This window comes from Pelecanus crispus, chromosome 4 (genome assembly GCF_030463565.1).
Source record: "Pelecanus crispus isolate bPelCri1 chromosome 4, bPelCri1.pri, whole genome shotgun sequence".
NCBI classification, from domain to species: domain Eukaryota; kingdom Metazoa; phylum Chordata; class Aves; order Pelecaniformes; family Pelecanidae; genus Pelecanus; species Pelecanus crispus.
In genome coordinates, this window is record NC_134646.1 from 81,011,122 (window position 1) to 81,025,004 (window position 13,883).

The window sequence follows — 13,883 nt, forward strand, 5'->3', positions numbered from 1 at the left end:
TTTTTTCCCATCACTTCATTGTGATCATCATTTCTTTCCAATGATGTCCATGAGCAGTTTACCAAGGGACTGTCGAAGCGGGAAGCTAGTTCCAAAAAGTGTCATGTATGCCTGTGGGCATTGGGTGCAAACTGAATAAGACCAGCAGATGGTGTTTTGTGTAAAGTGGCATTTTTCTGATGAAAAACTGATAAAAAAATGATTCTGCAGCTGAGACAGGTGCAACACCAAACTGTGGCCACTTTGCAAGTCAGATTAAGTGGAGTTCCTACATCAGGATAAATTGATAAGGGTAACTTAGTCTCCTTACTTAAAAATCAGAAAATGTCTGCAGTGATGGCAGCAGATAGATATGAGATGATTCTGTGCCAGAATCCAGTTGCACTGGTGTGGTGCACTGGCTGTGTGGATTACTCTGACTGAACAAGGAGTTTCCAGGGAGGGGGATCCACCTTTGCTCACCTTCAGGGTGAGTTGGGGGCTCTGATACCTTTGGGGACATACCTTTCAGCTTAGACAGGTGCTTAATCCATTTTCCACTGAGCAAAAAAAGCATATTCAATGGATCAGCTGCCAATGGGCAGCCAGCGGAGCCAATGAAAAGTCTAAAGGCAATGGTTGGATTTCTAAATAAAAAAAGGTCTTTGCTGCTTGCCCATCTATCTCAAAATCCAACTGGTTTGCTCCATACCTTCAGTGGCAGCCGAGAGATGAAAAGGGATGGTTTGTTCAAGAATCCCCTACCTGCTCCTTAGCAGAATAGCAAGAAAACAAAACCAGGGCTTTCCCTCTTTGACATCTCAGTGATTTTACTTATGTTTCTCCACATCTAAGATGAGTTCACTGGAGAGCAACATCTGCTTTTTAGGAGCTGTTGAGCTAGGCCTTTCCATTTGTCCATGAGGTGCCCACCTGATGCCTAGTGTGACAATCCATATTGGTTCGGTTCCTAGCATGAGGATTAATGTTGACCTGTAACATGAAAACCTTCCCTGAGGAGACAGGAGTCATGGGAGTGATGCACATGAGGACAAATTGGTCCTTTAGTGGCACGTATTGGCATTACAGGAAGAGGTGAGTAGGCACTGGTGGTGTTTTCCTAACATCCTGATCAGCTTTGAGTGGAACATCATCCCAGCTAGGTATATCACACTAGCAATACACCCATTTCCCAGTGACAATTTTCCCAGCACAGGGCTTGGAAAAGGCAGCTAAGAACGGTTTCATCTCCTGTGTGGGTCCGAAAACCACAGCTCCATCCAGCCTGCAGTGCCAAGCAAGAGCATGGGAGATGACTGTGGTGCTCCTTCTTCATCTACAATGTGAACAACCAGTGCCCATCTCCTGCCAGGAGAGAAAACCTGTATTTCACCCTGGAAGGATAGTTCAATTTCAGTTCAACCTAATTTATCGGGTGCGGTTTGGGGCGAAACACACACTGACACGTGCAGGCTGTCCAGGGCCCTCTTGCTGGTGGGAAGGGATGGGAAGGAGATGGGGATGGAGTGGCCAGAGCCTATAGGGCTGGATCCTTTTGCAGAGGTGTGAGGATGGGGATGGTGGTTGGCACACCCGAACTGCCCCCATGCCTGTTGCTTCCCCAAGGCAACTTTCCTGGCAGGATCACTGACATTTTTTGAGCCCACCTAAACCTCCCCATCCTTTGGCCCTGTCAGTCACCTTGTGGTCACTTTGGCCATGTTTGTAAGGAAAGGGAATAGAGCCCTTTCCTTGCCCAGTGCTCCTCCACCCACCCAGCCAGAGCAGCCGTGGGTGCATGACCCACCGGGACATCCCCAGCAGGATGCTGGCACCTGTCCCCAGGAAGGGGCTGGAAGAGTGCTCATCAGCATGGAGCACATCTCAGAGGGTCACTCAATGGCTCCGAGCCTGCGCCCTAGCCCAGCTCCATTCACTGACATCAGCACAGCCTTGGCTCAGCCTGTTACCCAATTTCTACCAGGGCTTGTGTGAGTTTTGGAGGCTTGCATCTCTTTATAGCAACAGTGAAGAGGTTGGTCATAATAATGAAGAGGCCTTTAATACAAATTTTACTTTAATGGACACATTTTACACAGTAAAATGATTGTTGTGTGCAGGGTCTCTAGATTCTCTTGCTGATTCTCTTGTAGGTGAGGTCACCCATGGTCAGCGTCTGAAAAACAAATAGAAAGCATTGGCTTTTCATGGCACTTGGCTCCAAACTCTACTTGGAAAGGATCTGGTCCTGCAAATCAAAACAGGACTGGTCCCCAGTCTATCTCCTATAAACTCAATTATTAAAGCTTTGGATTTCTTCATGAATACCCCAAAGCAGATAGGGATAATCTGACATCACTCAGCTGGGATCAGTCTGCTGCACTTCTCTTCTTTAAAAGTGCCAGGCCCAGCCACAAATATATACTTCTGGATGGGTGAGAACATGCCCTCATTGCATGAAACTTTGATGAGAAATGCCTACTGGGGCCTCAAAGAATACTTTTTTGAGCAGACTGTAATGAAAAACTGCCTTCAGTGCCTGGCCAACTGACCAGCTTTGGCTACAGACCCCGAGTGTGAGCACGTGCTCATCTCCAGCACCTCTCTAAGGCCCCCAGCATCTCTGTAGGCTTTGCAGGGCCAGAACCCTGAAGGCAGCTGTATGCACTGTTACTCCAGCCATTGCCCCTCTTGTCTACACTTACATTGGTGATGATGTCTCCGTTGAGTTCGGTGACGGATTTCAGCCCTTTCAGGTTTGCAACCAGTCTGTTGTTACCCTCCAGCTGAACAACAGCCTGGTAGAGAGGGGAGGAGACAGAAGCATTCATGTTATTGCTGCAGACCATATCAACCCTCCATTTTGCCCTTCCCCTTCTATACTGAGTTGCCACTGTCCCCTGTGCAAGCTGTTTGGAGCAAGCTGCTCCCTCGGAGCTTTCCTGGGAGGAGGAGGAGAGAGGGTTGTGCTGGTGGTGACTATAACACAGCAAGGATATAGATGTTTACTTTGGGCTCCACAGGGGTGCAATTTTGCTGCCCTACCTACCTCTCTCCCCTCCAAACAGAGAATCACTCATGGCTTCTGCACTGTTAGATGCCAGAGTTTTGGGGGAGAAGAAGGACCTGCCAGTGCTGGTGCCTCCATGCAGCCCTGATGCTCCTTGGGGCAGCTCCTCATGCAGCACCAAGACCAAGAGGACCTGCATACCTCCAAGGAGAGGACTGCAGAGTCACCTGAGCTGGGCCAGGGCATGCCACGTTGTCCCCACTCCACCACCCACCTATTGCACATTGTAGCAGCAACCTCCCTTGGGTTGGGGTGATGGGAGCTAGGCAACAGTGTGGGGTGGGGGGGAGTCTCAGTCAAGGTGGGAAACAATTGAAGGAGCTTTCAGAAACACAGTCATGGCTGGAAAGCTCTCATGGGGATGGGCACATCTGCTGAGTCTCTGACCCCCAAGGAGCTGCACGTCTAAAAATGCTACAGACAGCACCAACACCCCCAGGGCAGCTATCACTGATCATTGAAATTACTCAAATAAATAACCCAGCAAAAAAAATTTCCATTCATCTGTCTGTCCAGCTGTAAGACATGTTCATATGCCCTTGAGTTGCTGATTTATGGAGGGTGAAACTCTTCTAATAACTGTTTCCCCCTAGTTTATGCGCAAGGGACTTCAGTGATGCTGAAAATCATGATACAGCCGGTACAGCTATCAGAGCCCGATTCACAGGGGCATTTCTTTGGTAATCATTCCTCCTGCTTTCAAAAGTCCCTGCAACATCATCTTCTCCTGAGGTAGAGGTGAGAGGCAATATTTGCCAGTGGCACCGTCTTGACATTTTATGAACCATTGGAAACTAATGTCCAGGAATGGGAGCTGACCCAATTTCAAGGGTGATAAATCCTCACCTTGCCAAATCATCTCACCCAGTGTAAACAGAAGCAGTGGAGAAGGCTAGCGTAGAAGCCGAGCACCACTGGGACTTAAAAGGAGAGATTTATTGGTTTATGATTTATTGGCTGACTTCCCTGCACTACCTTTAAGTCACAAAATGAAGGTGGGGGTATGTTTTGTGTTGCAATATTACAGAAAGTCAACCCTTTTCCACCTCAAATCTTTCAGACCTTTTGCTGTCAGAAGGATTTACCAAAGCATCTCTGTCCCCCTTTTCCAAACGGGTATTAAAACACTGGGGTCCAGTGTTGTCCAAACTGGCTATTAAAATAGCTTTAGAAATGCAAGGCTTCAGCTGCAGAAGTGCTGGTTGGGGAGGTTGTACAGTGTTTTGTAAAAGCAAAGATGGGAGGTGGGAACTCTGAGTTTCTCAGGAAGGTGGCTCAGAAATGGACTGTCATTTTCAGAAATGTGTCCCTAAGAGCCTTGCTGGGGACCTGCAGGGAGCAGGGCAGCGGGAGTCACATCTGCATGCTTGGTTTCAGCAATTAGCCCCTTCCCATTATACTAAATCATGCATGCAAACTGTGAGAGACAGAACCAGTCTGGGGAATTACCTAGGTCTTTGCCCTGTGTCAGCTTAAAACCCGTAGTCTTGTCATTCCTTGTGGCCCAATTGCAGGGGGAATGGCTGGAAAGGCAATTTAATGTCCCTGAGACCCTGCAGCCCTGGCAGAGGAGGAGCTGATCACTCACTTTGGCTTTCTCTCCTGTCAGCATCTCCATCTCGCACTCCTCCCCAATGGTGAACTCGTTGTTCAGCACTTTGGAGCCAGTGGTCACGGTGATCTTGAACTTGTTCCCATCCTGCACAATTTCTGAGATGCTCTTGACATCCTTGCCCTTCTGGATCTGGTCATCGGGAAGCCCTGCCCAGGAATAAGAGATGTTAGGTGGATCTTGGAGCCATCAGTGGGCAGATTGCTGCTGCTGAATGAATGCAGTGGGATTTGGGGACCCACAGCTGGGACAATTTCTATTCTATGATGTGGAAAAGCCTCACAAGGATGATGGCTCCCCAAGGGCCACATGGCCCTGAGTCTGCTGGCGAGGAAGAATAGCAAATACTGTCATCTTGGGTTTGTGTGGGAACTAGACTTCTCCGTTGTCCCACCGACTTGGCTGGGAGCAGAACAGCTACCTCCCTGGCCAAGCATCAGAGGGAAAGAAGAAACCCTGTTTTCCTTCCTTCACTGAGAGGCAAGCAGAGAAAATTGAATAAATCAAGGCAGAAGGAAGGAACCAAGTGGGGTTTTTTGATGAGATTCAGGGTCCCTCAGAATGAACTCACTAAAGCCTTCTCCCAAAGCCTGAAGCTGATCTGACAGATAGAGCCCCTCCGGCCCACAACTGTGCAGAAGTAGTGCAAAGCCTCCTGAATCCCTGCAGGAGCACGTTCCCTGGCACTGTCACTGGTGGAAATCTAGCTAGCCACATTCATCATTAAGCATTTAAACAACCCAACTATTTTTCTGATGAATGGTAGAATTTGGGGCTTTGAAGCATTGCCGAGCAGCAGCATGGTGGGCTGAGCAATGTGCTGCTTGCTCTCACATTCCACAGCCTGATGGGGCAGATCTGCAGTTGCCCTAAGCAGGTCCTGCTGGTTTAGCACGTGTGTGCAGCACTGCCACGCTGGCCCAGGGCTGCAGAGACTGCTGGCACCTTTTTCCTGCAAGCCATAAAATTTCACCCAGCATCTCTTGACCTCCAGCCACCAGCCAGAGAGATGCTTTCTATTCTATTTTGAGATCATATCTCCATGCACATGCTTTTAAAAAAACCCAACAATTGCAAGACGACAGACAGAAATAGGAAATTTGAGAGATGTTTTCAGTTATCAGCACATCAACACAGTTGGACTCCCAAATATCAGTGGGATCTGCAGAGGCGAAGCAGCACACAGCGCATGCAAGCACTTACCAAGGGCTTTCATAAAAGGCTCAAAATTTTCCTGGGACTGAAGTTCGTACTTTCCAGTGAAGCTCATGATGGAAAGGCTCTCTGTGCTCCCAACACAAGAGAAGGTGCCTTGCCAGTAAGCAGAGCTTGGTTTTATAAGGTCCTTTTGCCCTAAAGGTTGATCAGAGGTAAGATGATGTAATTCTTTTATGGCCATGTTCAAACATTAACATAAAACTGGGCAATGGTCAGTGATAAATTGCTCTACATTTTACAGACCTCAATTTACATTGTGGGGGCAGGGAAAAATCCCATAAGCCCGTTTTATGGAGGTAGCAATGTGACATCCATAAAAAAATGATAAAAATATAATTGTGCAAAGACATTAATTAGCAGAGGAACGAGCCAAATTATCTAATCAGCTTGCAGTCTGGAAGTGCACATCTGGAAGAGGACAAAGCAGTGAAAGATTATGGTGTCCCCTGGAGCTGACACCGGTGGGGTTTCTACTCGCTGATCTGTGCACGCTGGGTCTTTAGCACTGACATGAAGAGTAGTGGCTGCACACTGGCTGGGACTAACTTGCCCACTCCTTCAGATGCCACGTGGTCCTCTGTAACGGTTTTGGTGTAACCCAGACGTAGCAGTAGTCACAAAATCATCATTGTCCCCTAAGGAAAAAACACGATGCAAAATCAAATCCTGGGCTTGAACTGGCCCATCCTGAAGACTGCAGTTTAATTCAGAGTCCATTGCTATGGTCTTGCCTCCAGAAAGGGGTTTTGTGCAGATGGATGAACTGGTGCTGTTAGTGATCAACCAAGGTTACTGACAGGAGCCACCACTAAAACCCCCTTTCTGCTCCTTTCCCCAGAGGAGCCACAGTCACTCATGTACTGAAGGAGCATCCCGTCCCTTGGAGCTGCATTTCTCCCAAATGCCACATCAGAAGTAGGACCAGCAGTAGCCTCCAAGCTGAGCCCGATTCCTCCCTCCAAAGCAGGACTCGGGGCTGGGCTCCTCTCCCAGTGTGGTCCCCTTGGCCAAGTGTCCCAGGTGGCTGCACGGCGTCTGAGCATTTATTCTCTGGGTCCAGACTCCCAGGCTCAGCTTCTTGCTCCCATCTCATCCTCTGCCCCAACGAATTCCTCCTCCCTCCCAAAGTCACCAGCTCAGGGATTTTCCTCCTTTTCACTCACATGCCTTCTCCTCTTTGCCATTCTTCCATTCTGCCTTCTCATAGCATCTTCAGCCTTTTTTAAAATGAAATCACGGATAAGCGTGAAAAAAAATCTGTGTCCTTCCAGTTTGGAGGTGCTGCCAGAGCCCTCTGCAGCCACCCGTCCTGATCCTGCAGGGTCAGCCCAGGGCTGCCACCCGCCTCCGCTCTCTGTGCTGCAGTGGTGCGCAGTGACGCTGCCTGGGCTAGATTCAGCCTCAGTTTCTGGTTAATTAGTACAGGCAGTGTCTGCCTGACAAGGCAGGAGAGGGAAAACCTCTGCCCTTAGGTGGGTAAAGTTGGCTGGGGGGTGTCTGCGAGGCAGATCACCCCTCCGCATTGGGGCAGGGGCTGGGCGGGTTCAGAGAGCGCTCATGGGAGGGTTGATTCAGCACTTTCTCCAAACAGCTTTTAAGCTTTTTTCCCTTTTATCCTGGACTTCCCACCAGGAATGATGTCACGTTGGGAATTGTATTTCATTTTTTCCCCCGCCCTGAGCGAACACCCCAGGGGCATGCGGGGCTGCACTGCCACACATCCCTTTTCAGTGTCTTCTTCATGGGGACAGTGGTGACTGACCTCTCCAGCTGGGAGCTGGCAGCTGCCTGTGTCCTGGCAGGTAATGACCTTCAGCCATGGGCCACCTGGAAACACACATGTGCCTCCCACGCATTCATGCCCTGGACCTCTGGCTGCTCCTCCAGGCAATTTGGGTCCCCTCTCTTTGCATGATGGGGAGAAAGATTCAGACTTGAAAAACACCTGAATATTTTTCTATCTATCTGACTCATTTTGGAGCCCAGTGCTCCTGATGCACTGTGTGGTGATTGATCACCATGGGAAACCCCCAGCTCTGCATGGTTCATTTTTCCCCTGCTGTCATTGACCAGAGCAGCCTGGAGTTGTGATTTTCATTCATTTTTCAGTGAGATGCCCTCCTGGACCAGCCACATCTGACCACATCCCACTGCCAGGGTGGATGCCCAGTTCTCACCCATTTCCATGTGCAGGCTAGGGAGAAGGGGTGGCTGATGAGTCAGTAGGGAGAGACCTTTCTCAGGTAACCCCAGCCACTTGCAGTGGAATGAGTACATCTGAGTTGATGTCTAGATGAGCTGAAGGGGAGAAATAGGAGAAACACATCATGAGTAGTGTCCCAGGGCTGCCTATCCCCCTCCAGCCTCTCCAGAAGAAGCCTACATGACTAGGGTATTTGTAAACGCTTCATATTAGCCAAGATGAATCCAATCTTAGGTGCTTGAAGGAGTGCCTGGTATAATCCTTGAGCCCCCCATCTCAGCCAATGCAGACTTCCCAGGACCACAATCTCCATACCAGCTTGAAAGGAGACAAAACCACCAAGCTAATGAGACCTGAGCCTAAGGTAGGATTTGGAAAAGCCCACCAGGTTTTGTCCTGCAAAGTTTTAAATGGTTATCATGCCTAATCTGGGCAGCTGAGCCACTTAGAAACCCACCAGATATTGGGTGAGAACTCCTCCTGGGCAGGCCAGGCTCCTAAGGTCTGGATGTCACCCACCAAATGTTAAAAGGAGAATATAATTGTTCAGGACTTTCTTGGTAGTTGGCAGAAATGGGCAACTCATGAGAGAATTCACCCCACTTGGGACCCAAGTTGTTTTCTGCAGGTATCCTCTCCTCTTCTCACTTAATGTGGATGGATATAATATACCTATGCTTCCAGCCGAGGTGTGTTGGATAAATGTAAACTATGGATCACTGCTGGCAGGTTTGGAAATGCAACTGACGGATTTTTGTTCAGTGATCAGAATTAAAACCTCTTTGTTTTGTCTGCAAGTTTTCTCTTCTTTCCCCTAGTAAAGAAATGCAGAAGTTCTTATAAAAAAAGAAGAAACCCTTACTGAATGAAATTTGGCCAGGGTAATTATTATCCAGCCAGGCCTGCTGAGCAAACGGCAGGTGAGATAAACTTAATCTCAATAGCAAAGTTCAGAATACTTGTACATCTCCCCACCAGAATACAGGATCTTTTAAAACATGACATCACTTTAACTTTCCAGGGCCAAGGAAATTCACCTGATTTGCCTTAACACAAGGCCGAGTCAGTTGACGATTTGATAAAAACTAAATTCATACCCTAAAGCCTGGACCTGGTTTATAGAAAGAAAAAAGGCATGGATCATTATCAAAAATTATTCAGGAGGCTATTTCTTGTGGGAAGCCAGCAGGTACTTCCATGTTTAAGTTGCTTTGAAAATAAAGCATAGGATCTTAGAAGTTTGTCAGAAGAAAGGACCAAAGTGTCTCATTTCTGCTTTTTGCACCTGAATCAAAGATATGGACATGCAAAACTTCTCAGCTTCCTCCTAGCCATGGAGGTATCCAAATCCTCTGTGTCCCAAGGTGATGAATTGGAGAAAAGCCAGTTGGGAGGGACCTCTGAAGGTCTCCGATTCAACCTCCTGCCCAAAGCAAGAACATCACCAACAGCAGACCAGCTCAGCCATGGCTCTGGCCAAATCTCAAGAATCAGCCCCTCTGCCTCTCTGGGTACCAATCCTGGGTCTGCACCATCCATCTTTCAAAGAAGAGGTGCTCAACCCAGACCTCCCAAAGAGCAATTTGTGGCTGGTGCATCATGTTATAACATCTGCCATAACCAAGAAGAGTTTGGCCCTTCAGTCTCTGTAGCTGCCCATGGAACAGTTGCAGTCTGTTATCACCTTTCCTCAGCCCTTCCCTGTGATTCCCAGTCCTGGCTCCCATGAATGAAACACTTTCACTCAGTGTCTGCCAGGGCACTGAGAAACCATCCTCCTGCTTCTTGATGATTTGGATGGTATGGTGGGGAACAGGCTTTTGAGTCTCAGGGCTCCTGCAGCAAAAATCCTTCTCTGCCTCCTCCAGTTTGAACCAAAATTTTGGTTTAAGCTTTGCAGTCTGAAAAGGACTTTACAGCCGGAGCACTGTGTGGGGAGAGGCACTTTGCTGTAGCCCAGGGCAGGGTACTTGGCAGCCTTGTGGAGGTCTGGGAATGTCTTCATGCACCTCCACCTCCTCTCTCATTCTTCTTATCTATCCCACCAGTGACTCCTCAGACTTTGTGAAGCCTTTGGTTTCACCTCAGTGCTTTGGGAAGCTGGGACTGGGCTCTACACTAGGATTTTTTTAGCCAAAACGCAGAAGGCTACAAGCCAGGGCTTGTATGATTCAGTCATGGATTTCTCCAATGTGGGTCCAGTTGGACATCCTAAAACCCTTAGCCATTTTTTTAAGAGCTTGGTCACAAGCTTGCCAATCACAGTTTCCCAGGTGGGCTTCATAGAATCATAGAATAGAATCATAGAATCATAGAATTATTTAGGTTGGAAAAGACCTTTAAGATCATCCAGTCAAACCATTAACCTACACTACCAAGTCTACTCTAAGCCAATCAAGGGTAGACTAGACTAAACCATGTCCCCAAGTGCCACATCTACCCATTTTTTGAACACTTCCAGGGATGGGGACTCCACCACTTCTCTGGGCAGCCTGTTCCAATTCTTGACCACCCTTTCCATAAAGAATTTTTTCCTAATTTCCAACCTAAACCTCCCCTGGCACAGCTTGAGCCCATTTCCTCTCGTCCTATCGCTAACTACATGGGAGAAGAGACCAACGCCCACCTCACTGCAACCTCCTTTCAGGGAGTTGTAGAGAGCGATAAGGTCTCCCCTCAGCCTCCTCTTCTCTAAGCTAAACAACCCCAGTTCCCTCAGCTGCTCCTCATAAGGCCTGTGCTCCAGACCCTTCACCAGCCTTGTTGCCCTTCTCTGAACACGCTCCAGCACCTCAATGTCCAAAACTGGACACAGTATTCCAGGTGCGGCCTCACCAGTGCCGAGTATGGGGGAACAAATGCCGAGTACAGGGGAACAGAGTTCCCTCTGTCTCAACCTTTACTATTGCTCGTGTCATCTTGTTTCTGCTGTGCTTGCACCTGGGAACTTGGTCTGCTGCCCAGTTCTCACATCTTTGGTCTGATTATTTTTAACCTTGAGGAACAAAGGTTTCTTCAGCAGGCCACATAGCTGCATTGCTTTGAAAAGTTGAATGGGATAGGAAAAGCTGCTGCTGCTGCTGTGAACTCTCTGTCCCTCTTGGTTTCTACCAAGTTTTCATTGTGCTGTATTACCAGGACAGCACTGAGATAAAATATGGCACCTTTCCCCGCTTTTTCTCTTTTTGAGACGTCCGTGGTGGTCTCCTAGAGGCTGGCTGCGTCCAAGCTATAACTTCCAAGCCATAGATGTGCAAGTGCCAGTTCATATTGGTTTAGATTAGATATGCCATTATCAGAGCCTTGATAAAACTGCCGAAAGCGGCAGCTTGTACAGAGCAGTGCTGCTTGATAAAGCTTTCCATTAATGCTGAAATTCAGCAAAGGGCAGCCCTCAGCCCTTGTCGTCTTATTACAAAGGTCTCAAAGGGAGCAAAGGCTCACTATTGCTTCTCCAAGGCCAAGGCAGCGGTTTCTTTGATAGCATGAGATCTATCACTGCCTTAGTTTGCTTGCCAATGATCCCCTGGGGAGCAGAGTTTACAGAAGAGCTGGCCTTTGCCATTGGGGTCTTGCCTTATAGCAGGAATAAAGCTGTTGGCTGTGCCACTGACCTCCCACTCTCTTGCCTCAAACATCTGCAGTGTAGTGCTGTTGCCTCTCTCCGGGAAGGTGGACCCCAGCTCACACCCTCAGAGGGCATTTATTGCCCTTGCAGTTTGGCCTTTATTGGGGTGAGGCTGTCCTCCATCCCACCACCCAGCTTATGGAGTCAGGGGACAAGGACTGAAAATGGTGCTCGTTGCTTATGGAGTTAGTTTATGCCAGGGCAGGAAGAGAAATGTTGGGAAAGAAATGGAGCCATTAGCAGTTAACGTTCTTGAGTGAGGAAGGTCTGGAAGAGTCCCCCAAAGCAGAGCCAGTGAACATTTAACCAATGCAAATATGTTTCATCTCATCCGACCACGCATCTGCAGTGCAGATGTCTCCATCTGATCCAGACACATGAAGATCCCCTGAGATACAGTGGGGATAAACAAACGTGCATCTGACCACGTGGAGACTTGCATGTTGGGTGCAAAGAGCAGTAGCCTCCAAGTGCCTACAAGTGGTCAGATGAACTCCAATCCTGGAGGGACACTTGGCTATCACTCTGGGCCTGTGCTCACCTCTCCAGCTGGCCCATGCTCTCCTCAATCCTGATTTATCAAGCACAGCAGCTCACTTAATGACTGCTCACAGTGGGTTGCAGCTAATTAGTCAGAGAGCTACTGAGGCCTATACAGGCATGAGAAGGAGCCTGTGCATCTCCATGCCCTACTGTTTGCACACGGGTCCTGATGTGCAACCCATCTTACCACATACATGCACTATATGAATGTCCCATTCCCTGAAATGGCTTTTCATAAATGCAATATCACTGTCAAAGCAATTGACTTGGTGTCCCACACCCATGATATCTAGCGGAGTCTCACCCTCTGGGGTGGTCATCACCCTGGTGTCTTCACAGCTACAGAGTGAAAGTGCAGATGGCACTGTGCCAAAAACCAGTGTTCCTGTCTCTCTCTGAGCCAAATATATAATCACAGTTTATATTTAAACCAAATGAAAGGTCCAACCAAAAGCTCCCAAGACCTTCCTTAGCAGATGGTGCTCCTTGGTCAGGGAAAGCAATGACACAGAAGTGATGCACCAACCAGAGGCTTAGTGCTGAGGCATGACACTGCAGTGAGAAGGGCAGAGTAAGAGGTTGCATGGGGTCTGAGAGCATCTCAGTTTTCACCAGGTTCATGGCCAGGGAGATGCTCCGCAGGAAATGACCACAGTGCCAGCAAGGCCAGAGCTGTGGACAAAGTCCAAGATATCCGTGGTACTTGTCCCACTTAGTGCTGCTGGTATGGTTGCTATAGTCAAAGCACCTCCCTGGGCACAGGTATCCCCATTTTGTTCATGAGCTTTAAACTAGATTTGAAGGGGGAAAGGGATAAAACCAGGCTCACTAGAGATAAGCCTGGGGGCAGCACACCAATGTTTGAGGGACGGTGTGCTAGCGAGGTCCTTCGGTCTGCCGTCTCAGTGGAGGAAGGGGATGGAGTTCCATGTGGCAGCAAAGATGCAAGGGTTATGGATGTGTTAGAAACCATGGATGTGTCTGAGAATGGTCATGCAGGAATTAGGGTTTCTCCACCCAAAGAGGTGGTGGAATCAATAGTCCAACTGAAGTGCATCTACAGCAATGCACGCAGCATGGGCAACAAACAGGAGGAATTGGAAGCCGTTGTGCAGCAGAAAAAGTATGATATGGTTGCCATCACAGAAACACAGTGGGATGACTCACACTGCACAGTGCTGCAATGGATGGCCATAAACTCTTCAGAAGGGATAGACAAGGAAGGAGAGGCGGTGGGGTAGCCCTGTATGTTAGGGAGTGTTTTGATTGTCTAGAGCTTGATGATGGTGATGATAGGATTGAGTGTTTGTGGATAAGAATCAGGGGGAAGGCCAGCAAGGCAGTTATGAAGGTGGGAGTCTGTTATAGACCACCCAACCAGGAAGAAGACACAGATGAAATATTCTATAAGCAGCTGGGAGAAGTCTCACAGTTGCTAGCCTGTGTTCTCGTGAGGGACTTCAACTTACCAGATGTCTGCTGGAAATACAATATAGCGGAGGGAAACAGTCTAGGAGGTTCCTGGAGTGTGTGGAAGATAATTTCCTGACACAGCTGGTGAGTGAGCCAGCTATGGGAGGTGCCCCGCTGCACCTGTTGTTTGCAAACAGAGAAGGACTTGTGGGTGATG

General features: G+C 48.5%; 1 protein-coding gene across 1 annotated transcript; it reads right to left on the minus strand.

Annotated features, from left to right (window-relative positions):
• Positions 1-2,104: 2,104 nt before the first annotated feature.
• Positions 2,105-5,931, minus strand: FABP1 (fatty acid binding protein 1). The gene is made up of 4 exons (XM_009486250.2): positions 5,865-5,931; positions 4,638-4,810; positions 2,685-2,777; positions 2,105-2,155 (listed from the first exon to the last, which is right to left on the minus strand). Exons 1-4 carry the CDS (start codon positions 5,929-5,931, stop codon positions 2,105-2,107), a joined length of 384 nt encoding a protein of 127 aa, XP_009484525.1.
• Between the last annotated feature and the right edge of the window lie 7,952 nt (positions 5,932-13,883).

What these genes read in the sequence shown, in the direction of transcription:
- FABP1 (XM_009486250.2), bottom strand. Translation starts at nt 5,931, where the DNA reads ATGAGCTTCACTGGAAAGTACGAACTTCAGTCCCAGGAAAATTTTGAG. An exon ending in TGACAGGAGAGAAAGCCAAA is followed by an intron (nt 2,778 to 4,637) that starts GTGAGTGATCAG and finishes CCTCTCTACCAG; the next exon opens with GCTGTTGTTCAGCTGGAGGG. An exon ending in ACGGAGACATCATCACCAAT is followed by an intron (nt 2,156 to 2,684) that starts GTAAGTGTAGAC and finishes TTTGTTTTTCAG; the next exon opens with ACGCTGACCATGGGTGACCT.